The sequence below is a fragment of the Pollachius pollachius genome (genome assembly GCF_949987615.1).
Source record: "Pollachius pollachius genome assembly, chromosome: 19".
NCBI lineage: Eukaryota > Metazoa > Chordata > Actinopteri > Gadiformes > Gadidae > Pollachius > Pollachius pollachius.
Genome location: NC_136952.1, coordinates 3,973,858 through 4,000,435, shown reverse-complemented (window position 1 = coordinate 4,000,435; position 26,578 = coordinate 3,973,858). Strand labels below are relative to the sequence as shown.

Below are 26,578 nucleotides of genomic sequence, written 5' to 3'. Positions count from 1 at the left end.
ATATCTACTGATGTATGTATAATGATGATGTTTTACAGTAAACAGTATATTGGAAAATATATATTTATGCATTCATGGAGTCCCTATGACGTTAATCCAAATAAATATAAGGACATATCAGGGTTTGATGAAACTTGAAAATTAAACACCCGGCTTTAATCAGTGTCCAAGGCAACACTGCATATCTTGTTCAGATACTACAGAGACCAACCACAAATAAACTAAAATAGTATGCAAATACAACACAACCGGGGCCAAATTGAATTGGTACTTCGTGTGCCAATTCAAAAACAATTTCTGAAATATGGGGACTGACCTTTCAGGATAATGCCACCGCAGAAAGAAAAAGGAATGAATTATCAGTTAATGCCAACTTCAAAGAAAGCCGGATAATAAACTGCTTGGCGATCGTTGGCTGTGTATTCTCCACACTCCGTGATTTATGCATCGAGGAGGAAAACATGGCAATGTCAAACTGGATAAGCACATAAATAGAGTCCTGCATTTGATGCATTCAGTTCGTAGAATCATGTTACTGATACATAAAACCACTATGAGAGGTCTCATTATACGATGCATAACGTTTTACTGAGATTCGATGACATTTAAATAGCAGCAAGCGTCTATTGGTCACATCTCTTCTAGCTCCAAAAAGTATGAAACAAAATGTATGAAAAAGGTGAACCAAAATTATGTTAAAATAACACTGACAGACTGGGGCCATTAGCAAGGAGTTCGGAAAACTGACATTAACAGCTAAATATAATTAGCAAATAGAAAGGGCTTCCATCACAATGTCGATTACCCCGTCACAGAGACATATCACCGTCTGGCTTCTGTGTTGCATCCTGAAAGGTCAGATCAAGTACAGCATCAGCCCCCTAGGGAGACCATCCTGTTGGGTGACCCATGGGCGTCCCGTGGTGGGAGAGCCACCAAAGGCTTTTTTGAAATCAGCACGCTACAAAGACGGACCCCTCCCTCCTACGTGGTTCAGCTTAGCCCCCAACTTTGACAGGAGCGAGCCAATAAGAAGCCTGCATCTCACTCATTTACGTGTACGGTTCAATAGTGTGCTCCAAGGGGGAAAGCCATGTCGCCATAGTTATAAATAATGCCAGGGCCTGTACATAGCTGGACATGTCTCGCAGAATAGGTTCAGGGATGAGCTAATCATTTGTTTCAATCTTGAATATATGGACCTTACGACAATTGGCTAAAACAGACCTACATTTATCTAAACATAAATGTAAATTAACAGTCGGACGAACAAGTCATCCCACTATGAATGAGCTCCGTGCGGCTAACGTCATTTCAATATTTGGTTGCATGTCCATGATTTGTGCTCTTCCAACTGTCATTGTCATGTCTACTGCTCTGTCTTACTCTGTTACCCTGAGCCACTCACAAGACACACATCCGTCAAACATGACTCACACTCCCCAACATAACCCCCTAAAAACAACCACAACTGTCCCCACATCACCTGCGATACCCCGGGAGAGTGACTGTAGTCGCGGAAATGTGAGACGGAGCGAGCGGAGCTGCCTTATGCTAATGAGGACGAGAGCCGTCTCAACAGGTGGAGATGTCCCACCGTCTGAGTCTTGTCAGTGATTGGCTGTAGCTCGCTCCTCTTTAGGTAATGAGGTGTCATGTACAGGTGATATTAAAGTATGACCTTATTAAGCCGCCGGGTGGAGGGGAGAGGAGATAGTGAGGGGTGGAGATGAGTGGCCAGGCGCAGGGTGGGGTCATGCTCTGACGGTACCTTCTCAATGGGGGGGGGGGGGGGGGTGTCGCTCACAGCCTGCCAAACCGACAGAGGGATGGATGGGCATCAGAGGACCGCCTGTGTCATTCAAGTCGGACGGAGGGAGTCAGACGGACAGATCCGAGTCACAAAAGACGAAGGGAAGACAAAAAAAGTTTGTATGTAACAGATTTATTTTAATAATTTTATTAATGTTTACAAATGTAAGCACTCCTGGATCAAAATAGCTTGAGGTAAAACTACAGAGAAAAAAAAACATACCCCCTGAAATCCATTCACTCACTCATAACATTGTTGAGCGGTAAAATCTAAGTAAATGCTTATTTTAAGGCTGAGCTCCAAAGCCCATCCCACAGAGCTCTTATCCACACAGAGCAGATCCGTACTGTTCCGGCGCTGCCAACACAGTCTGCACTCTAAGAGCAGAAGGAACGTTCTCCCCGTAGAAGTGCTTTTCCTTTTTTCAGGGCCAGTCCACTGAGCCAACGCCACCACTTCTACTTATATTTCTTCCCCCTAACTTGATTTGTGACAGCCAATTCAATTAGACAGGATATCTGTGGGTGTGAACCGAAAGGAAAATAAAAAATAAATACGGCAGACGCAAACTCCGAAGACGGACGGCAACCTTTTGCTTCCCCATTAAAATCACGTGCGCGTCATCTCGTGCACTGAGGCCACGAGCGACGACGGCGCCGGTGGAATCAACAGGAAGGTGTCGCCGCGTACAGACTTGGCTGGAAAAGCTAATCAAACACGTCGCTCCCAGCCCCTGATTCGTATGAATGTCTGAAATGCTTTGGGGGGGGGGGGGGGTTCCATTTTAGGGAGCTTGTACGCCGCCAATAAATGTGAGGACGAGCATTAAAGCCCGACAGTAATCAATTCTATCAAGATATGAAACACATTTAAAGAACAAACCGTACGACAGACAGACCCAAACTAGGTGACGGTAGGGATGTGTGTGGGTGTGGGTTGGGGCGGGGGTTAATTTAGTCCTGGGCATTTGGTGTGGCGGTGGTGGTCAGGTGACTCACTGGGTCACCTGACCTCAGAGGCAGCCAGTGGGGACGTTTCGTCTAGTTGGATGGGAGGGGGAGAGGGGGAGTGTCCTAGTGGGACGAGTCCGGCGACTGTGGTGGTGGGGGAGGGGAAGGAGAGGGGGAGAGGGAGGGGGAGGGGGAGGGGGAGGGGGAGGGGGAGAAGGAGGGGGAGGGGGATTGGGAGGGGGAGGGGCTGGAGGGGCCCAGGCGCTGGTAGATGAAGGCGTAGAGGCTGACGTCAGGACGCGGGCCACGGCAGGGTGCGCACTGTGAGCGGTAGTACTGCAGCAGCAGCCCGTACACCTCGCCTGCCACACACAGACGGACATCGTGTCAATAATCATATTCATTGAATTGTCATTTATCGTCAACGTAATCCTCATAATGAAACAAACGCATTACTGTCTAATGCCAATACGGACTCTGATCTTTGTTTGTTTTTAGTTTTTTGCAATCGTTATTGTAACAGAGCGGGAAATGAATAAGAAATAAGAAGTCGGTCAATATTGACAGGGCGAATATAGTACAAACTACAACCAATGTCTTGAACGGTGAATCTTTTATCAACTACAACCAAACATAATTTGATATCATTGGGCGTGGACACAAACGTCAACATGGCTACAGCGCCGCGGTTCGCTAGCAAAAACAAACCGCGGCCATACGACCAGGGGGAGGAGCTACAAGCAGACGACGGGCGGGGGAGGGGCTATCTCACCCACGCAGCTCCTCCTCTCGGTGAGGAAGGTGTGCATGTTGTGGAGGTCCGTCATGAGCCTCACGTCCCCGAAGGTGAAGTAGGCCAGGTCGCGCCCCGCCTCGGCAGCGGCCAACATCTGGAGCAGAGCTGCAGGGAAGGAGGCGTGGGTGAGTGAGTGAGTGAGTGAGTGAGTGAGTGAGTGAGTGAGTGAGTGAGTGAGTGAGTGATGAATGATGGGTGAGTGAGTGAGTGAGTGATGAATGATGAGTGAGTGAGTGATGAATAATGGGTGAGTGAGTGATGAATGATGGGTGAGTGAGTGAGTGAGTGAGTGAGTGAGTGAGTGAGTGTGTTTGTGCAAAATTCCGAAACACGGTCCCTTAGATCACATAAACAATTACTACTAAAACCGACCGTAAGAACAAAGCAGGGTCCAGCAGCTTTTAGCCACTATGGCGTCCATCTCTGGAACCAGCTTCCAGAGACCATCAAAACTGTCACCATTTTTAAAACAAGAGTTAAGACCAAACTCTTTTTAGATGCTTTCGGCAGTTAATGCACATTCTTTTTACATGTCTTTTTTATTTTCTCATTTACTTTTAAATTCACTCTTTGCTGTTGGTGTTCCATGTATATTTTACATTTTAATTTTATTATTGCTAAAATTGTGCATAGTTCCATATTTGTATCTTTTTTTTTTCATTTGTTTTTGTGTGAAGCACATTGAATTGCCACGGGTTTGAAATGCGCTATACAAATAAATATGCCTTGCCTTGAGTGAGTGAGTGAGTGAGTGAGCGAGCGAGCGAGTGAGTGAGTGAGTGAGTGAGTGAGTGAGTGATGGAGTGAGCGAGTCGCACGTTAACACTGTCTGAGCAGGCATGCTAGCTAGCGTAGTTTATTGTTGAACCCATTGTCTGACACGCTATAATATCTTTTAATGACAGCTTTACGTGAACCCCGGTGATTTCAAATCTATTGGTACATTTGAAAAGTGACACAATGTACCGCGCAATTTTTAATTGTCGGCTTGGCTCAGGAGGTAGAGCAGGTTGACATGTAACCGGAAGGTTGCTAGTTTGATCCCCGGCTTAAGCCCAAATCATGGTACACGTCATCACCGCCCGGAGGCGAGAGGGGAACCCAGCGGGTCAGTGGGTCTGAACGCCGCCATCACACTGCCGACGCCCGTCGACGGATGAGGGAGGGCGTGTCTGACGCATGGGTCACGCGTTTTGATTGGCCGACGGATCCGAGAGATGAGGTCAAAGCCAAGCAGGTCTCATCGGTGTGGCCCCCCCCCTGCGGAGGACTCTGGCATGGCAGCAGAGCGTGGCCCCGGGCCCCGGCGGCCGTGTGAATATTTCAAACATGGCTAGGACACAAGGAACCCGACGGCTGCACACTGAACAACTGCCCCGGGCGAGGCCGGCATTCATATCTAACTCCTTTTATTCGCCTGGCTTTGAAGCGTGTCGTTTCTAATGAAATATTTTCCATCAATTAGAATATGTGAGTAGGCGATGTGAGAGCTGTGGGGGTTTAGGGGGGGGGAGTGTTGTGTGGCGTGTTAGGGGGCTCTCTCTCCCTGGAGGAGTGTCATTAATGAGCCAGTGGGTAACTCCCCTCCGCTGGTGAGCGGAGACTCGCGGTGGCGGTGGCGGTGCCGACTAATGAGGCGTGATTAAATGTGCATGGACACTTCTTCTTCTCCTGACCAGGAAGACACCCTTTATGACAACAGTGTAGGCGAGGACGCCAGGGAGGGGGGGGGGGGGGGTATGAGTCACAGCTCTGCCCCGCCTCTAGCAGAGAAAACTCTCGGAGTAGCAGCAGCAGACCCGATCGATGGCGTTATTAATGACAAATATTAACAACTGTCACTGGGTCGATAAGGGGAGGGCAGGACAAATAGGCCTGAGGGGAACCAGGCTCAGGTGATGAACGGGGAGGCCTTAGGCTCCAATGGACTGGGGGACCAGGGTGGGTGAGGCCGAGCCACAGTCACTGGCACTTAATGCACGCACTTATTGTATGTTGTACGTCCTGGCACTTTACACGCAATGATTGTATGTTGTACGTCCTGGCACTTAATGTACACACTGATTGTATGTTGTACGTCCTGGCACTTAATATACGCATTTATTGTATGTTGCAGGTCCTGGCAGTTAAAAATCGTGCTGAGCACGAAGTTAACGCAAGCACTTTATCAGCTACAGCGTGTTACTGTATTAGCTAATATAGGGACCTCATCAGCTACATTGTGTTACTGTAATAGGTAACAGAGGTAACAAATTGTGTTTTACTGTATTAGGTTACAGAGACCTAATCAGCTACAGTGTGTTACTGCATTAGTTAACACAGTGTGTGTTACTGTATTAGGTAACACAGTGTGTGTTACTGTATTAGTTAACACAGTGTGTGTTACTGTATTAGGTAACATAGTGTGTTACTGTAACACCAGCGTATCTTACCTTTGAGTCGGGTGTCTCCCCCGAAGACGCCGCACCCCCAGTTCCCCGTGGCCACGGCGGACAGGCACTCGCTCTTCTCCCCCGGCCGGGCGAAGCCACAGAAGGCCTAGGACAGGAGGACACACAGACATGACCTTTGACCTTCTGGGATCTTGGATAGGGTCCGTCTGGAACCGTTGGGCTGCTGCCTCTCATGGCCAGGAGAACTCTTCTCAAAGAGCTTTTTCATCTCAATCAGGAGTTTAAAAAAAGGTTAGATAAATACAAAAATAAGCGAACAACGATTAGGAAGGCCGTTATTGGATGAGAACGGCATGAAAGAAAACTATTGCACAACTGTATGGCGAATCGAATGGGAAAAGGATAAGGGAGCCGTCAGACCAGAAGTTGTATTAGTGTTGTTCCGACTGGTCAGCGCTCAACTTTATGCGATAAAACAGAGGAATGACGAGGACACAGACCCATTCTGGAGGTGTACAACGTTACACTCAAAATGACTTCATTGGGTTTGCCTGCAGGGCTTCAGCTCACACACACTATTCAGCAGGATGCTCAGATGAAAGGGATTTGGATATGCGATCGGGGTGGCTAAACACACACCGGTACTTGTGAAACGCAGCGTGATATGGGACTTTGCGGGAAAATTCTGGGTTTTTACTGCAAGGGCCGTCAATGATTGCACGGTGCCAATTTAACATGACACTTCATCATCGTACATCATAAACAAAGAAGGCAGGTTGTTGGAACGACAACAACACAAAACGCACAGCGGTAAAAGATCAACCCAATCAAACGCTTGACACATTCATCCATTAACGCACACATTATTCACAGCCCTTTTTTTCTTCCCGCCAAGCAGCGGAAATAAGCAAATTGCGCAAATGAATTGTAACTCCCCCTCTGACCGGTCGTAAATCCTTCCCACGAGAGGAGGCGGCCATGACAGTTGGCTAAACAAGGGGATTGATCTGCATGTCGGGGAGATCCTTCACCCGCCTGTCACGGCTGTCAAACTCCTCCTCACTTTTTGACAACATCAACATCTTGATTTTTCTATTAGCCACATCCATCTGCGCCGTCACTCCGAAGCCACGCCGTCACTCCGACACCACCGCTCTGGCCCCTGGAAGATCCATCTCGTCCAGAGCTGACGTTTGTGGCGGACCACAGCTGGCCTGTGCCTTCGATTAATTCGTCTCGTGGTGTGGCAGTGGAGAGCGGGCAGCTGCACTTCCGGATCAGCGCTTTGAGACTGGGCTAACTCCTCGCCCCGTGAACAGCACGCGAGTCAATTCCGGATCAATTAACATTCGCGCGCGTTTGATGATCTACCGTGTGCGGGACACGGGTCACCGGTTACATTTTCGTGTGTCGATATGCGGCACGTGAATGTGTCGTGACCACGGCAAGAGCGCCTTTTCGTTTTGTGTAGATAATATACAACTATGGAAGATCAAAGCGGCCCGACATCAAAGGATGGTGGTACTACCCCCCCCCCCCCCCCCCCCATCCCCCGTTGTCATTAATAATACAACCCCTTTATATCGATGACTACACAGATACAGACAACACCTACAGCTGGGCCCCACACCCCCTCCACAGCACTGTTCACCCAGCCTTCAGCGACTGATGAACAGGCGTATGTTGACAGGATTAACGTGATGAAACAGGGCGACGAAAACGGAAGAAGACGAATCTTCTGACCTAAACATGGGGTCAGGGGCCAACAAATGTGAACCAGAATCCATAAATAACCCCCGATCAATAATGTGGTTATTTGTTTAGATTCCAGCACATATATCGAAAAACAAGAGCAGTTTGAGGACAAAAAGGTGATGATATTTATAACGGCAACAAAGGAAACAAGAACAGTTAAAGGGGTGATATTATGCCACCAAGTGTGTTAAAAGTAGATTCCATTAAAGGGACCCTAAGTATACCATTGCAAGCCGTTTGAAAATCTGCCTTTTCTTGTGTTGTAGTGACATCACAAGAGGGCATGTCCACCTAGATGTATGATGGATAGATTAGCAACATTTGCTTCAGTCCACTAGTTAGGCTGCTAGACTGATCTATCCAGCAATACATCTAGGTGGACCCGCCCACTTGGGATGTCACTAAGGCACAGGAAAAGGCAGATTTTTTAAACAGCCTGTCACACTCACACCTGGTGGCTTAATATCCCCCCTTTAAAAAAAATTAATATGAAAGTTATGGAGACATATTGAACCGTCACCTATGCTGAATGATGGTTCAATATTTGTACATTTATCGCAAACTACATTGAGACTGAAGTGTGCGATACGTGGCAAAGTACCGCAACATTTCCACACGGGACATACCTTGTTCAGCTCCCGGTCCATTTTGCCCGGTTGGAACTGATCGAGGAAGCTCCGGAACTGCAGCGCGTCGATGGCCACGATCTCAGTGCACCTCCTCTGCCAACCGTCCCTGGGCGGAGAGGAAGTACATTTAGAGGCACATTTACGTTCACATTGCGGGCATTTAGCAGATGCTTTGATCCAAAGCGACTTACAATAAGTACATTTGTCAGAAGAAAGAGAAAAAAACAATATATCGCTGTCGGTACAGTAAGGATGTTCATAGAACCGAGTGCCAAGCACTTACAATTGTTACGGTAACCCATTCCCCTTATACAACAGAGATAGCTAGGATAACTGCAATGCTGAGTACTATTTTTAAGGGCAATCAAGTAGTACCTGGGAAGGGAGTCCTGGTGGGCTCCAGACCACTTGTAGCTCTGGGAGTAGCCTGTGTACGTGCTGAACTGCTCTGAGCCTGCAGCGACAGAACACCGGGGTTAGGTCACACACTGCCAGGGGCTGATACGGTGTGTTCACTGGGAGACAGCTGTGCTGTGGTAACATGCTAGGATAAATTATGGATAAACGATGTTCAAACAAATACATCTCTTATTGTTATTCCTTTGTTTGCTTTTTTAAACAAACAAATAACTAAGGAAAATAAAGAAACACCAGAAAATATAATTTAAAACACATTATGCAAAGGCTGGGCCATGCAGCCCAATATGATAAATATCCTTAACGGTAGAAGCATGTGGTTTTGTACATGGACAATGCATGGAACATATGCAATGCATATTAAAGTGATAACACATATACCCTTGTTCTGTAGTAATCACAGAGTGATGACAGGGGCGACTGTGCTTCGACAAGAGGAAGGTCAACTTATTATCCCCGACCACACCTCACCCTCCCCCACCCCGGATGTGAACGCCCGTGGGTGGGGTGAGAGAAGGAGTGTGGGGGGGGGGGGGGGGGGGGGGGGGGGGGCAAATCGGTAGGTTCACAACGGAGTCAACCGGGGCCATCAATTAGCCCCCCCCCTTCCATGAGGGCTCATTAGCGGCTGGCTGTGGGGCCCTTCAGAGCGGCCGTGGATGTGAATAAACAGGCTGATTAGCAGCAGGCGGGCCCCTGGACAGCAGCCCTCCAGCGCTGGGGGGGGGGGGGACCTCCACACCTCATCGCACTAGATGAACGATAATAATCTCCTCCCTGCTGTTCTTATTCCACCCCCCCCCACCACCACCCCTTCTCTTTTCTTTTCTTTCCACAGTGCAATCACCGCCCGCGCAAGACGCTGATAAGTGGCGCCTCTTAAGTGGCAGACCTGAGTGCAATCTCGACTGAATAACCGGGCGGAGGCTGGATTTAGCGGCAAATAAGACAATGTACGGTGTAGACACAGCAGACACGCACACAAACACACCCACACACACACACACACGCACAGCGAGGCATCTGTTCCAGACCGGCTCCGCAGCTCTGCAGAGGGGTGAAGGGAACAGTGCACCCTGAGGTATGGGGGAGATGGCCGTTGAGGGGGGTGGGGGAGTTAACAGGGATCCACCTCACTAGACCCGCTCCAGACGGAGCCTCTGGCAACCATGAGGCAGAACGTAGAAGAGCGTCGACTTCAGAGACGAAACCTTCGAAACCTTCGCCGCAGAATGCGAGGCAACCCTGGCGGACACAAGCGAGGCGCTGTGCAGTACATGGGCAGCGAGCTCCATGCTCGGGTTCCGATGTTTAGCGACAAACCTTCCGCCATTGTCTCAAAAAAAGATGGGATCGGGGGCCTCAACGTGCGAACAGGAATCGTTGACCACTGAAGGTGGGAAGTTCCGATGACTAAAGCAACACAGGTCTGGGACTACTTTGCGTTGTTGTGGAAGAAAACTAAGGTCTACGGCGTCGCTGAAGTAACCGATAGCCCTCCTGTCCTCGTGTGAAGGAAAGACATGGCATTCGGCCCATTACATCATCGTGCTTCAATGTCAATTAATTGAGCAATTAATTCTGACGACCGGGACCACAACGCAACTTCTTGAAAGGACGGGTTTTCGACTATGGCGAGAGGGTTCCTCTGCCCTCTCTCTCTCTCTCTCTCTCTTTCTGCTCTGGCACGTCTTCCTCGGGCTTCCGGCCTGGGATAGCCATCTCCGACTCCCCTGCTCTCCCCTTGATCCTATTTAGGCGTGTAACTGCTCCCGACGGTCTCCCGAAGACCCAGCAATCACGGGGAATTCAATTAGGGCTTCGGCCACTTTTGGATGGCCACACGCACACACACACACACACACACACACACCCCCCCCCCCCCCACACACACACACACACACACACACACAGTCTGTACGCCAGAGCTGATTTAGCACTCTGCACACGCTCTCTGCAGCGTGACTCAGGTTTGCTCTTGTAAAATCTGAGAAGGGAAAAGAAGGAAAAAAATCCAAAATGGCGATGCGGTTTAATAAAGATGATGGAACGGAAGAGTCCATTAGAGAAGGGGGTCCTCGCCAGGTCTTCCTGCTCTAATTAATTCGGGGCCCGATGTAATAACGCTAAGTGGCTTGAGTGGAGGAGGGGGCGTGGGTGGGCAATCTGAAGGTGACTCTTCTAGTGAGTCCCGGGCTCTTGTCCACTGACTGGGAGCCGCAGCCCTCTCTCTCTCCTACTGCTGGGGTCTGTACTCTCTCTCTCTCTCTCCTACTGCTGGGGTCTGTACTCTCTCTCTCTACTGCTGGGGTCTGTACTCTCTCTCTCTACTGCTGGGGTCTGTACTCTCTCTCTCTCTCTCTCTACTGCTGGGGTCTGTACTCTCTCTCTCTCTCCTACTGCTGGGGTCTGTACTCTCTCTCTCTCCTACTGCTGCTGGGGTCTGTACTCTCTCTCTCTCTCTACTGCTGGGGTCTGTACTCTCTCTCTCCTACTGCTGGGGTCTGTACTCTCTCTCTACTGCTGGGGTCTGTACTCTCTCTCTCCTACTGCTGGAGTCTGTACTCTCTCTCTCCTACTGCTGGGGTCTGTAATCTCTCTCTACTGCTGGGGTCTGTACTCTCTCTCTCTCTCACTCTACTGCTGGGGTCTGTACTCTCTCTCTCCTACTGCTGGGGTCTGCACTCTCTCTCTCCTACTGCAGGGGTCTGTACTCTCTCTCTCTCTCCTACTGCTGGGGTCTGCACTCTCTCTCTCCTACTGCAGGGGTCTGTACTCTCTCTCTCTCTCCTACTGCTGGGGTCTGTACTCTCTCTCTCCTACTGCTGGGGTCTGTACTCTCTCTCTCTACTGCTGGGGTCTTTACTCTCTCTCTCTCTCTCTCACTCTCTCTCTCTCTCTACTGCTGGGAGTCTCTACTCTCTCTCCTACTGCTGGGGGCCTCTACTCATTATATTAAAATACAACTCCAATCACTCCACATAAAACATTGAAACGTACGTAAAGTACCACACCTGAAAGATGTGTTTTAGTGCAGTTGAAACACTCGCAAGTAAGCACAACCTAGCCTAATAAAATGAATAAGCTACTAATGGACAAGTCATTTTTTCTTTTTTGGCTTACTTACAAGTCAGAGCATTATAAAATGTCACCACAAGCCCCTTGGCCTCGGAGGCTGAATGCCTCTCCTGGGGGAGAGCGATATCTTCCCCCTTGCATGAAGACCTTCCCGTCATGTAAGCTATTAAACGCGTTCAGCCGTGACCCACGCCAACACTGGCTCAGCCGAACCTCTCACACCGAGCGGCGCTCAGTATTCCACTGCGTTTTCATACCTGGAGTTACGGGTCCAATCCGGGCCACAAGCTCAGGGGCCACAATACTCAGTCACATTCATCATTCTCTCTGGGTTTTTTTATGTTGTTGAAACAAACCACACTTTGCGGAGTGAAACAGGTCATTCATCAGAGGAAAGCTCGATAAATCACTTACGGGCTCTGGACAGTGATGGAACAACAACAACAGCAGCAGCAACAGCAGCAGCCGTGTGTCAGGATCTTTGTATTTAGCGAGGAGAGTTCAGGCCACGGAGCCGAATGACTCGTGTGGAAAAACAATGTGTTTTTCCAACATGACGTAGAGTTGTGGCTGAAAGAGGGTACCTCGAACTGCTGGTTTCCTAACATCAGTTCACCTTGTGGTCCCCTTTGACACAAAAGGTGAGTGGTGTGGAATGCGGTGATTTCATACCCGTTCACTTCGTAACCTTTATAAGGCACGTTAATGGTTACCCAAATTCTGAGAGATTATGCTCTCACCCGTAACAAACCCGTTAGTTCACTCAGAAGCAAAACCTTGTTGATTGACGATTTGTTGATTGTTTGGTGTGAGAGAGTTTTTACTCCTGGACCAGACGTTGGATTTGTGCTATCTGAACTTTCTTGGACAGGTGGACTTGGATTTGGTCTCAGGTTTGTGTTATCGGGAGGAGGAGGAGGTGGAGGAAGATTAAGAGGTGGTTGGAGGACTACTTCAGAGAATCAACCCCATGGGGCTCCTGTTGTCTTCTTCAATCTGCATTGAGTGGGTCTATCCCAGTCGGCGGGTTCCAGCCGCCCTTTACCAGAAAACAGCGGGATCTGAATGGTGCTCAGCGGAACAGACCCAGCAGGGGCAATCAACAGCGGGCCAGCCTCCGATAACACCAGCCCTGATGGGGCACTCCTGCTACGCAATCAAGGGGGTCGCTGAGGACCTGTCTGGAGGGGTGTGTGTGTGTCTATGTGTGTGTCTGTGTGTGTCTGTGTTTGTGTTCCAGGTGGGCTTTTCTTAGGTCTTCTCTCGGATTCACAGGTGAATAGGGTCACCACATCCATTTTTGTTCGCCCATTGATTACCCAAGATCCTCAGAAACAAACCATCTCAGTACATGTACTGGTACTTTCCGTGACCTCGTGGTGTGTGTTGCGACGGGCCGACCGACCTGTGATGATCAGACACTCGTCGTGGCCCAGGGCCTCGGTGAAGAGCCGGGAGGCGATGAGCTCCGGGTTGATGAGGAAGCGGATCTCCTCCTGCACCAGGCCGGCACTGGTCACCCCCCCTCCCACAAACTTGTTGGCGAAATCCACCTGCAAAGCAACACCAATCAGCAGACATCGAAAGTTAGGAGGAAACTGAATTAACATGAGGCTTCACTAACAGCACACCAGCATTAACTCATAGTTAACTGCTTAATAACAACTTGAACTACTAAATAACTCTGCTATGTCACAACAAATATTTTGATTTGTGTAGACACACACTATGCAATTTCCGCAGAATTCAGAGGAAAAAATACATAAACCTGAATATTAATGCATTACATGGTCGGGTCGGCCTAAAATGTTATCCCATCATTTTGTGTCTGAAAATAATCATGAATGTCGCCCAAAAAATGAGATCCCGCCAGGAGAGGACTCGTCTACGAATCTTATCAACAAAATCACATGAAGTAGAATCGACACACGCAAAGCATTTCGTCTAAACGCCTCATACACCGATCTAAACGGCCCGTCGTGTAAACTCTCCTCTCGTCGTGGTGTCGCCTTGCTGCAGCTGATCGGACCGACTCTCTTTACTCAGTCCCCCCCCAAGCTTCCTGCTGCTTTGACAGGCTGCCAGCGCCCTCACGCCCTCACCCCCTCACCCCTGGTCCCCCACCTCACCCGACACGTCCATCAATCGTGCCGGCGTCGGCCTCACCCCCGTAGCCGGTCATGTGCGCCCCGTCAGCTGTCGGGGGGGGGGCAGGCGGAGAGACGGAGAGGATGTGGCGTCCTGACAATGAGAGCGGAAGTCTGGCCGACACACAGGGGGGGAGGCGGCGAGGAAGGCTTGGCCCAGGGGCCGAGACCTCCCCAGTCCCAGAATTCACTGCTACGAGCCATCCGCTTCCCACAGAAGCCCTTTCAAAGCGCCGTGAGCAATGCGGGTGACGGACTGGTGGACTGCAGCAGCCGGCGTGGTTGTGATTGACTGCATGGAGAGAACTGGAGGAGGAGCCTCAGGTTTTACCCGGCTACAGCCCGGTTTAACAAGACTGGGGGGCGGCAGTAGCTCGGAAGGGTAGAGCGGGTGGGTTGGCTGGTAACCGGAAGGTTCGTTCGCTGGTTCGATCCCCCTAACTGCTCTGGGCAGAGAGGTGTGGCGCCCCCCCGTCTGTATAAGCTATAGAATGGAATCCTGATGGTAACCCACCACAACTCCCGACGTACTCTCCACTTCCTTTCCTTCCCTCACAAGACAGCTCGGTAAACACCGGCGCAGAAGACAAGGGGTGCAGTGTGGAGGGGAGCTGGGGTCTGACAGGGGGATGATGCTGATGGTGATGAGTGCGTTCCACTAGTGTGGCGTTGTGTATGACTCCCTCCTCCCTCACCTGCAGCATGCCGTAGCCGTCCTCCTCGATGGTGCCTTCACACGTGACGTGGAGCCGGGTGAGCGGGCTCTCAGAGCTGGGGGAGGCAGAGCGGGGGGGATGATAGAGGTCAGGGACGCACACTCCTGACGCAGCGATTCGACAGTGATCGTTTGGTTACCAAAGATAAGGCAATATCTTTGGTGACTTTGGTTGAAGAGACAAAAGTATTCTACCTGTTCCAGTCCGGAGGCGAATCCAGGAGTTTCCGTGTGAATGTTACGAGTCCTGTCGGCACTGGAGAACAAAAACAGGTCTCCGTATCATTAGGAATCACACACGCACACAGGAATCTCACACGTCTACCACTGAGATGCACTGCACACAACTGCACATCTTAAAATGTACTGACATGTCCAGGAGTAGGAGCCCAGCTACTTTTCGTTCGTATACAAATGTATGCATCACCGTCCAAGATTCAGCATTGAGACAAACGTACAACGTTAAACTTACTATTCTCAGTGACGCTTTGGAAATAGCACATCAAAGTCTTTAGCTTTTCAATCTTCCTCGAAGAAGCCCCTTCAAACAACCTAGAGACCCAAAGAGAGGCGGACAGTTCAGTCGTTAGGTTCACCAGAGCACTTTTAGTCAACTCTGCCCAGATTACATTCTACACTTTCTTATGATCCTGATTAAGTGGTTGTAACAACGTCAAAGTCCACACAGAACTCTTTTCTTCAACAGATCATTTAAAGGCAAGTTAAACAAGAGAGGCACAGACTCGTGACCCGGCCTTCCCCCCCTATATGAGAGTTCAGTCAGGCGAGCGGTCGGCCGTTGGTTCAGCTCAGCCCTGCCTCCCTCTCGCTCGCTGCCCCATTATGTGGCAGCTCCTCCGCTGATACAGCCCTGTCACTGGCCCCGGGGCCCCGAGCCCTTTGTCCTCTGCACAACACTCTCAAGACGCCCAAAAAGTACAAAGTAGGAGTAGTGTGTGTGTGTGTGTGTGTGTGTATTTGTGTAAGTCATCCCACCTTAGGGGTACATTAGGATGTTTTAGTTCCTTTTTTCCCCCAAGATGAAGACAGGAAAACACACACTCACACGCACGCACACGCACACACACACACACTAATGGTGAGCTGCAGTGACAGTGAAAGGTGAGGGGGGGGGGGGGTTGAAGGAGAGGGTGGTGTTCCCTCCGTGCTTCAGGGCTAGTGTCCCGTTCCTAGCGATCGGGAGCGGGACTTTCACCCGAGCACGAATGGACTAATGACACGCCGGCTCCAGTGTACTGAGAGCCCTTCGGGGGCCCCGGGGACAAACCCATTCAGCCACGTCCACTCTCGCGCCTTTCCGTTGGTGCCGTCCGTCAGCGGGGGCCGGTGGAGGCAGGGCGGCGGCGGCCTGTGGCCCTGAGGGGGCTGAGAGCGCTCCGACCGGCGCTGGCTGGTCGCGGGCGGGCTCTTAGTGATCGGGGACAATGGCGCCGAGGTCTTCGGCCCGAGGAACAACGGCGACCGTTGAATGCCGATTTATGTAACGCCGAGGCATCGGTCGGGAAAGGATGCGGGAGGGGGGTGTGATGTAACTCTGAGGAGAATAAAGAGCCGTCTCTCTCTCTGGGTTTTATTTATTGTGTGTCTTTCAGACCACTAAGTAAATCGTTTGCTTTCGCAATCTGCATTAAGATAAAAAACCTGCGGTGCCTTTTGATTTCAAAAGTGCCCGAATCCACCGGTCTACACAAGATAATAGAAAGCGCTGGGTTGTTGCCCATCTGAAAAGCGAAGAGACACCCACTGCAATGCATACATCACGGGCAGGCTGACCGGCCGACATTGTTCAGACCGCCTATTCCCGGACGTCGATTCCCGGACGCTCCTTTTAATCACCGAAGAGCTTCTGGTGCGTGAGCGGGGTACTGACGGCGGCGGAGTCGGCTCCGCGCACGCCAGCCAGCGCGGCCCCCCTCCATTATCAGAGCGGCCATCCAAGTCGTTGTTAATCTAATTCCCCCTCTCCATTTAGGTAATTACACCGCAATGCCCACAGAGATGGCACTCCGTCGCCACGGTGATGTATCACGACGGACTTTTAAGGGATCACGACGCACAGCTCAGCACAATGTGGGCTTTAAAAGCGATGAGCACCGTTGAATAAACCATAAAAGTTATTTACAGTTATATTATAAAACCCTTATGAATTAGGAATTGTATTTTTATTTTGTATACGTTATTTCCCTAAGATTTGAAAAAGGGCAAAAGCTAATGGTAAATGCAGTTCTTAAGTACCAGGTCGTTCAAAAATCACCCGCTCGCTCAAAGGTCGCGACCTACGGGGAAAAGGTCGCGACGTGGGGGGCGAAGGTCAACATGGCTCATTAACGTGGGCGCTAAGTGGTTAGCAGCTATAAAATATGTTTGCTGTGTGCTTGGGCAACTACAGAGGCATGTTCAGGTGATGAACCATCGCTTGTCCAGCCATGAGAACATCTGTTGTGGTCTGCAGTGGACACAGAAGCCGGTAAAGACGCTGGGAGTGCCATCCCGACTCCTTGCTCTCTGCGTTGTAGCCACTGTATTGGAGAGCTTTGGGTGAAGCTGGACTCTTCATTCAAACATCAAAGCTTTTGCATCCATAAGTGGATAACCATGCATTTTTAGGGGCTTTCATCAGGAGCCAAGGCCTAAGGCTTTACATGTGGGAGACAAAGAACAAAAAACAGAATACATATATATATAAATTAAAAGTAAAAAGCGAAAAATCGAATTGAACTAAGTAGAGCACATGTATCTAATGTAGTGGGTCTCAGGCTTTTGGACAGGTTGAGGGCTCCAGTATTCCAGATCACCATGGGGAGGGAAAGGAAACGCATCCAACCACCCAAACCCAGTCTTAAAGGACACACAGTGGCGCCCCCCCCCCCCCCGGCTGTACCTGTAGAAGTTGATGTCGGGGTAGTTGCTGTACTCGGACTTCCTTGAGTTGCGTCGGGGAAAGGTGCAGAAGAAGGCGTTGGCCAGCAGGCACGCCACCTGCTCCTGGGACATGGTGATCGAGTGCTCCTCCCCTTCCTTCAGCAGCGGGATTGGCTGGACGGGGGGGGGGGGGGGGGGGGGGGGGGGGGGGGGGGGGGAGAGAGAGAGGGAGGGGGAGGAGGAGAGGGGAGGGGGGAGGGGGAGGAGGAGGGAGATACCAGACAGAAGAAGGTCAAAATCTTTTGTTGCTGCGTAAATGAGGGTGCCAGAATTAGTTTGCGTGGAAACGGGACCTGTTTGGAACCACTCACAGGATGAGAGGGAGGGGGGCCAGGAGAGGGAGGGGGGCCAGGAGAGGGAGGGGGGGGAACAGGTGGGAGGGGATGGGGGGATGGGTGTCCTTAAGCCAGGGTGATTACAATCAAGCCGACAAGGTAACCCTCTACCCGAGCTCAGAGAGGGATCCACACTCCTGGTCAGAGTGCAGGGTTTGTTAATCAGCATCAGGAGTTCCGCTGCCCCGGTAAGGTATAGTAACTCATGATCCCAAGGGGATTTCAGCTACAGAGGGGGGGGGGGGGAATGTCCTCCACGCAGCGGGCTGCTGGTCGGAGCCCTCAGTGACTCACAAATTCAACGCGACCACAGAAAAAGGAATCAGCTTTCAAGTTTGTTTACAATGTGGCGGGAGTAGGTGGGGAACATTAATCTCTGGGCTCTGTGTCATAGACAGGCCAGGCCATACCTTTTAATAGGCCCAGAGAAATGGATAATAACGTTGGATCGATCGTAAGCCAGCTGCTTCATTTCCAGACTTATTATGGCCGACTGTAGCAGAGAGTGGTGGGCAAACCCGTAAAATATTACCTCTATTACTACGTCACCAATACTACTCATTCATCATTTATTGTATTTAAGGTCAAATTGGGGCTATGAGAGGTTTGTAGTGTAAACCAAAGTACACCATTAAAGCATTTTTACAACAACAACCACGCAGATGTGAGGACTAAAGATGACCTAAAGAGCTGGTTCACACACACACACACACACACACACACACACACACACACACACACACACACACACACACACACACACACACACACACACACACACACACACACACACACACACACACACACACACACCCTTCTCCTTGGTCTCACTGCTCCAGGTGACCGGTAGCATCGTGAACCATCAGATGTCGAGACCGTCACTAACCACGCACTACGACCTCTGCATTCTTTTCCCTCTGCCTTTTCCTATGATTATATCAGCGCCTTTGCCTCTGTGGGTCGACGGGGTGGTGGTGTAGGCCACCAGGACCAGGGCGAGAGGCTGCCCTGTTGGGCTGGTATTGAGCGGCGAGGGGCTAGTTACCTTGGTGCACAGCTCTGACGCTCGCAGTGCTAATTGAACCATGTCTGGCAGCAGGGAGCCCAGCAGATGTTGAGCAGCATCCGGCTCCAGGACCTGGGACGGAGACGGGGGAGAGAGAGCGAGAGGCAACATGTTTACGTTTGATTTTCGACAGAAGGCCCAGCTGGGACAATATCATCTGTTTGCACTGATTAGTTGCGACAGAAAACATGAGCGCTGTCAACAGCATGGACGGCGCATCAGAATGTTAAGGACGTGCGTGTAATCAAACAACGTTGGCGAATCCGTGTCGCCAACAACCCAAAAAAGATCCCATTTCAAGGCCGTCCAAGTCGTTATAAATACAACAACAGAAGGGCCCGCATCAGTCACAGTGTGTATGGTCCGTCATCTGTATAGGCACTACCTCAGTTTTAGATCTGTTACAGAGAAAAATAAAGATTATAATCTGAATTACCTCAAAAGATACTCCATGGTACAACGTTGTCACTTCATTTACATTTAAATTTAGGGCATTTAGCAGACGCTTTCATCCAAAGCAACTTACAATAAGTACATTTGTCATAAGAAAGATAAACAACAATATATCGCTGTCGGTGCAGTAAGGATGTTCATAGAAACAAGTGGTAAGCACTTAAAATCGCTAGGTTAACCCATTCCCCGTATACAAGAAAGATAGCTCGGAAAAGACGCCACACAATGCTAGTGCCACACTACTCTCCCCTCCTGTGTCATGTTTTAGATATTAGCATCATAACAGAACAACCGGCCATCCATCCACGGCGGTATGGCTCCCGGCAGCCTGCACGCAGGGCTCTTATTTACTGTCCTATTGGCTCCCTGAATGTCGGCGTGATCCATCAAAGACCAATTTCATCAAGGTTACGGGGCCCTGCCAGCTGATTAGGGGCTGCTTCCTGGACGAGACAAGGGGCCCTGAGAAGGGGCAGAGCCGGAGACAACGCACCGGGTTTCCAGAAACAAGAAACAACCTGCGCTCGGCGTACTCAGCGCGCGGGACATTTATATCACGGCGAGAGGGAGCCAGGCTAAACTGCTGTCATAAGTAATGACCGGGCTGACATCATGAAAGCTTCCTGGGGGGGGGGGGGGGGGGGGACTGGGGTAGCTGAGGTAGCACTAGCAACTGAAGTGCCTTAAATCAGCGGCAGACAGGTCATCAAATCAAGCGGAGCAGAGCCGCGAGTCGGCTCGACGCGGCTCTATAGATCACACCGAGAGGTGCCGACTGCGGGAAACAGCAACGGCAAACAAATAATAACAAATGTACACCGCAATGCCTCGCAGCTTTTTTTTTTTACCTCCACGTCTCTGACCTATGACCCCTCGTCAAGACCAACCATGCGGTTATGTGTGCTACAGCATGGCCCTGCCGTTGTGAAACGCACAACCTGTGGTCCAGGCATCCATTCATTACCGGGGGTTTCAGCCACGGGACAAGAAAACCAAACCAAACAATTGTGATGCCGTCCGTCAGGGAGAGTGACGCTGTTGGTTTGCACAGATGAATATTCATTGAAGACCCCGTGTCCTGTCAATCATCTTCTACCCCCCCCAACCCCCCTTGCTCCGTTGTCTCCCCTGCACTCTGCTCCGACGTGACATCCCCGGGAAGGAGGAGAAAAACACAACAAGCCTGATGAACGGAAAGAAAACAGACTGCACCATTTGCCAGTCATAATGGATTCACTTTTTGGGGGGGGGGGTTCATTTTGGTATAGGTGCCGGCTTTTATACTTGTCGGTGACCTCCCTCGCATGGGGACGCACGGGGACCAATGAATCGTTCACAGATCAATATTGTTGCTGGCAGTGCGATCTGAGCTGCATTGCAGCGGTATTCAGGTCCTTGACATTGGGCGAGATTGGGTGGTGTCATTTTTCCCCTGCGTCAATGAAATAATTACAAATCATGGAGCTGAATGGGACTCAAATACGATACACATTACGACAACCACATCACCAATTAAATCAATCACAATCAGGTATCTTTGTCATAGCCACGCACACCATAATCACTGAACATGCTGGAGGAAACGGCTTATGAGGTAACATTAGTTTTCTTAACACAGGCCGCTTACTGCATCAATAGTGGTAAACAACACTCATAGACATTTAATGATCGCTATCCATTTTGAGTATTGATCATTCATCTCGATAGCAGTTGCCGGTGCAAGACAATATTTATTTGCACTGCACTACGTGAATAATGGTAGCTTTTAGAGCAACAGAACAAATAAGTCACCAAAGTAATTTGGCTTCCCAAAAGAACAAGAATTATTAAATACAAGTCTCTATCTACGTATATGTATATGTTTGTATAACTCTAACCCCAACCCATAGATGTAATGCTCTTTTCATTCTAACAATATTGGTATTATAATATAAAATTACCTACTGAAATGATTTATGACATACATGTTGCATGCGATCAGTTTGACAGCATACGGAAGAAACCATGCATTCTTTGAGATGTAATGTCGACACTTTCATTTTCTTGACAAGCTTACTAAACGTGACCTTTTGGCAGAAGATTCAATTACTTCTCTTGACTCCAACTCTACCCTTCTAGGGGCTGCAACCTCTGCCATTCTCAAAGACAAAACCCATCACCAAATATGTTCAAAATGGCAGCTACGCATGTACGCACACACGTTTCATCAACAACGCGTCCTTAATGTGTATGGATGTCACATCCCCCCCCCACACACACACACACACACACACACACACACACACACACAGGTCCCCTTCCAGTTTGAAGCGAGACCACAGTTAGAGATCTACCAACAGGTTCGATTTTCATATATATGATATGGAAGAAACACACTGCCTTCTTTTCTTCAACCACCGACTGATATCAGATGATGAATGGCAACCGAGAGCCAATCAGCTCAAGGGTCACTCGGTACCGAACCAATCAAATAATTTGCTTTAGTTTATATTAATTTAGGTGCAACCCCAAAATAATTTTACCGGCAGTTACCGGCCAGGGATTGTGAACTTTGCTATAATAACCATCATGGACGACACACAACATCCAGTTATATGACGCTGATGAAACATGTCTATGATGAGGTTAATCAACCCATTGTTGACATGACATTAATAGTAAAATGTAATAAATAATAAAAAAGCGGTTCAACCGTCCAAACTACTGAGCTGTGTTCTAGGCCCTTTTGTTACAATAAGAATCTAATCTGGTGATTCACCTGTAATGGAAATTCCATTGAAATGTAGCTGACCCAGGTCTGCTGGTCAAAATCACTAACAAGCAGTCTGTGCTTTCTCCAAACATGAGGTAATACATGTCTTTACGCAGTTTTCACTTTAGATTGTTGCATTATTATTCTACGCATTTAAATTATTTCCCTATTTCCCTCCTCACATAATAATGAAGAGACTTGGGCAGTATATTTTTGGTCCCAGGGAAACTCAACATTGACATTAAAACATTTTGATATGAACCTACCTTGGTGCAGTATGAATGCAATGCTGTGAAGTCCCATTTCTTGGCAGGTGCAGCATTATATTTCAATATAGAGTTCTGCAAAAATAACATACAACAATTTAGTCATTAAGAAAGGTAAGATATCGGAAGCCGGAGCGCTCTTTGCAGATCTAACTTTTCTGAGGTGATGGCGCCATCTACTGATAGAAGTTAGCCGCAAGCAAATAAGAGGACATCGCATCACAACCACTTATTTGCACTTCCCTCAATGGAAGGCCATTTAGTAAGTCTTATCCAATGTAGTTAATGAAAAGCCCACCATTATCACACTTCCTGGACAACCTTTGGTTAGGGTTAGTGTGTATGAGTATCAGTCTGTGAGGCGTATATTTTTTCAAAGTGTTCTTAGTTGATTGGAACACGGACTTCTTGACTGAGAGTTACTCACACAGAACAAACAGGGATTTTTTTTTAAACAAAAGGCATGCGGATACAGCTGTATCTAGAGGCCAAACATTGCTGAGTTTATTGCCTTATGAATTCCACATAAGACACCTGACAGCCAATGTTTATCTGGTGTCGGTGTGGATCTTCAGCAATGTTCTACACAATGCTGAACATTGTGCACAGAGGAATTACCCACATAAACAAAGAATGAGCGGGCCAACTCCAGTAAAACGGCTGAAGCCGTACCAGCATGACTACCCAAACACGGCGCAGTCTACACCAGAGGGTGTGTACCCAACCACACCTTTAGATCCTGGGAGCTGGTGAACCTCTGCCTCAGTTTGTCTTGGATCAGCTCCCATCGGCTCAGAACTCTTTCCTGCACATGCAAAACAATGATTGTAGCGCTGTGTAAGGATTTGCACTTCTTACTGTTATTATCATATAGATAATATATAGAGATTACTCTTCTACTTGTGTATCCGTTTCCTAGGTGCTGACACTTCTAGTGTAACGTTAACAACGCCATGAAGTGTTCTACCTACAGACTTAACACTGACTTACCTGTGCTACTGGCTTACCTGTGTTACTGGCCTATTACTGACACAGGTTACTGACACACCTGAGTTACTATTATTGACACAGGTTACTGACTGACCTATGTTACTAATATTGACACTGGTAACTGACAGATGTTATTGAAACAGGTTAAAGCCTTAATTGTGAAGATGGACACGCGACCGAGATCTCCTTACTTTTTGTGCCTTGAATTTCTACAAAGACCTGCGTGAAGGGTCATCAGTGCTACCTGTTAACATTAAACGTGTAGTGCTGGGAGTCTCATCTCATCAGCCACCAACTGTAGCTTCTCAGTTGAACCCACCATGTTCTTTTTGCGGTCAGTATGTTAGGTGAGATGGTTACTGTGCCAACAGTGTGGTCATTTCATGGCCTAGATGAGTACCGCCGTATGAAAAAGGTGTTGAAATAGTGGCGCAGGATTTGTGCATACCTCATTCACTACAGGAAACAAATTTGCCTTTGAGCAAGGCATCTTCACATGGACGTCGTCCCAGACATCCATGAAGGTGGACGGGTACGGGACGGGGGCCTTCCCACTCTGGAGAAGATCCGTCTGGGACATTGAGAGTAACAGAAACGACGGGTTAGGGACAAAAAAATCTTGTCAGAACCCTGAGCCTGAAACAATGAAACTACTAGCTGGTGTCCTGTGTACCAGCAAACCAGGGCGTTTGTTTGATACAAATCTGGAAACTGGAAAACTGGAGGATTTACATGCGGGTGCGGGTGGCAAGCTATGTTTATGGTTACAACAAAGTAAAAGAAAACAAAGCAACATGTAACATGTCTTATTCGTATAACATATTACATATATATGTTTTTATATTTTTCTCTCAGTCATAATAACGTAGTAGTCGTGTGCTTAACACAATCGACATTTGAACAATAAGATTGAACAACAAAACGTGTGAAAGTGTGAAAGAGGAACCAGCTGCTCGCACCCTGATCATCACGGTGTGCTGGACGGGACAGGCCCTCAGTCGGGGAAGACGCCGGCCGCACTCCGGCATCCTCCTCAGCTCCCTGATGGGCGTCCCGAGCCAGGCGATGTCCGGCTCGTCCTCTGGAGCAGAGCCGCTCTGCTCCGGCGACACCCCGCCGCTCTGCTGCCTCCCCCTCCTGGGAGGAACGCCTGGGGACGGCGTCACCGCGAAGAAGTCCGTTATTTTGGGCTTTCCTCTCCAGCTTTCTCCCTCGGCCTCCGTTTTCGGCGGACGCCGCGGGGCCTCGAAGGAGGACGAGGGGGCGGCGGCGGCGATGTCCGTCTCCAGGCTCTGGGGGGTCAGCGGATGGGTGTCCTCCCCAGAGTCCATGGCGTCGTCGTGGACGGGGGCTCGCTCTTCTTCAGTGTCCACACGTTCAGCCGCAGTGGAGCGCTGGGAGGAATCCACGTCCACCATGTCTACGTCTTGCGCTTCGGCCCTTTCGTGAGGCTTTAGGGATTTGATCAGCCAAGTTTGAAGCTTGTTTGTACCCCTGAATTGATGCTTCTGCTTGGGGCTGATTCTGTATTGGGAGAACGGGGCTCTCACGCCACGCAGGCTCCCGGTTCTACTCTTGGGTCTCGCGTCCATCTTCGGCTCACTGTTGGTTTCTTTACCATCTTCATTCATGGTCACATTATCCGGGAGTGTAAAACGTATGTGTAGGCCTGCAAATACATGAATCATTGTACGTTCAGATATATCCTACCAGTTCAGTGGTTAAACCATATTAAGTCGGATTACTACAAAGAATCCCAAAAGCTTACCTTGGAGAAAAGACCTGAGACAATTCTTTGCACGAACCTTAACCCTGAGTCTTTCCGGAGTTGGGTCCCGGTGTGTCAAACAAGTGATTCTGCCGAAAGACAACACACGGATGTCCAACAATTGTTTAGATAAGCATATTACTTACACCAAAAGTCCACAGTTATAATGAAAGTGACCCTGATCCATATGATCCGAAATGCATACTTACAAAATAACTTGTGTTACAACCCCCGAAGAGTAAAGATTCTGATTTGGCAGTCCTCCTTTCAGCAGGTACTTAACGAAGCTCAGGGCCATACAGTCCACTACAACATCACTTAACCACGTTGCACAATAATGTACTTTAACACAGCGCATTCAGTGCACTCCTTTAAGCTTTATGCAATATATTCCAGACAACAATAAGCTTAGGATTTCACATGGAAATGCAATAACGATAAAGCATTCAAATAAATAATGGTTATTTAATATCTGATAATACGGGACACATACACAGCGCACATCATTCGGAGCAGCTGATCGTTTCTCTGTATATGAAACTGTTGTTCTTCTTCCCCAAAGCAAATACTTCCGCGTGTGTGAGTGACGTCACCCGGGAATGTTCAAGCGAGTTACAACTCCGCAGATTTTACGCATAACCTGCGCCTGTGTAGCGCAGTGTGTTATTAAAGCGCCTGGGCAGACCTCTGAAGAATAAGTCCCCCTGTGAGTACCAAATGTGTTCGGCTGCCAGATCGGTTCGGGGTCCTGCGCTTACAGATGACGTATCGACACTTGACGTATCGACACAAGCCAACGGACAAAACCCGGAAGGGTTGTTTATAAACGGTGCTCAATCAGTTTTGGATTTGAATTCATTGAACGGAGCCCGTTCTCTCACAAAGCCATTGGAAATAAGTCTATAAGCGCTGATGAATGCATATTTTTATTTTTACATATGTTAAAGTAAGGATTGCCGTTGTTAAAGTTAGATATTAAGACAGTATTTTCTGTAATGACAAAAGTACAGAATTAATATTTTCTATATACATTTTCTAGTTTCTATTTACTGAAAATGAAGAGCTTGGACAGTCATATGATTGATGAGATTTTATTTGCTCATACAAAACAGAATAAATAAGACAATACATACAACTGAGGAACAGCTAAATGTAAATCCAAAATAAAACGGCATGTTTAGATCCCATGTTGAATTGAGGATGAATTCATGAATGTGTTCATATTAGATATTCATCCTAGTCCTTGAATATTGATTTTTTTTTTAATGATTTTCCAGATGTTCACTGACTTGTATCCTTGCCTATGCAACTA

At 48.8% G+C, this 26,578-nt stretch overlaps 1 protein-coding gene across 1 annotated transcript; it reads right to left on the bottom strand.

Annotated features, from left to right (window-relative positions):
- Window positions 1–1,935: 1,935 nt before the first annotated feature.
- Window positions 1,936–25,820, bottom strand: LOC307090064 (poly(ADP-ribose) glycohydrolase). The gene is made up of 17 exons (XM_079756598.1): window positions 25,476–25,820; window positions 25,267–25,355; window positions 24,458–25,167; window positions 23,947–24,069; window positions 23,239–23,313; window positions 22,509–22,583; window positions 19,017–19,109; window positions 17,596–17,750; window positions 15,166–15,245; window positions 14,889–14,949; window positions 14,674–14,749; window positions 13,237–13,384; window positions 8,712–8,790; window positions 8,334–8,442; window positions 5,992–6,097; window positions 3,536–3,664; window positions 1,936–3,125 (listed from the first exon to the last, which is right to left on the bottom strand). Exons 1-17 carry the CDS (start codon window positions 25,622–25,624, stop codon window positions 2,887–2,889), a joined length of 2,496 nt encoding a protein of 831 aa, XP_079612724.1. The 5' UTR covers window positions 25,625–25,820; the 3' UTR covers window positions 1,936–2,886.
- Window positions 25,821–26,578: the final 758 nt, after the last annotated feature.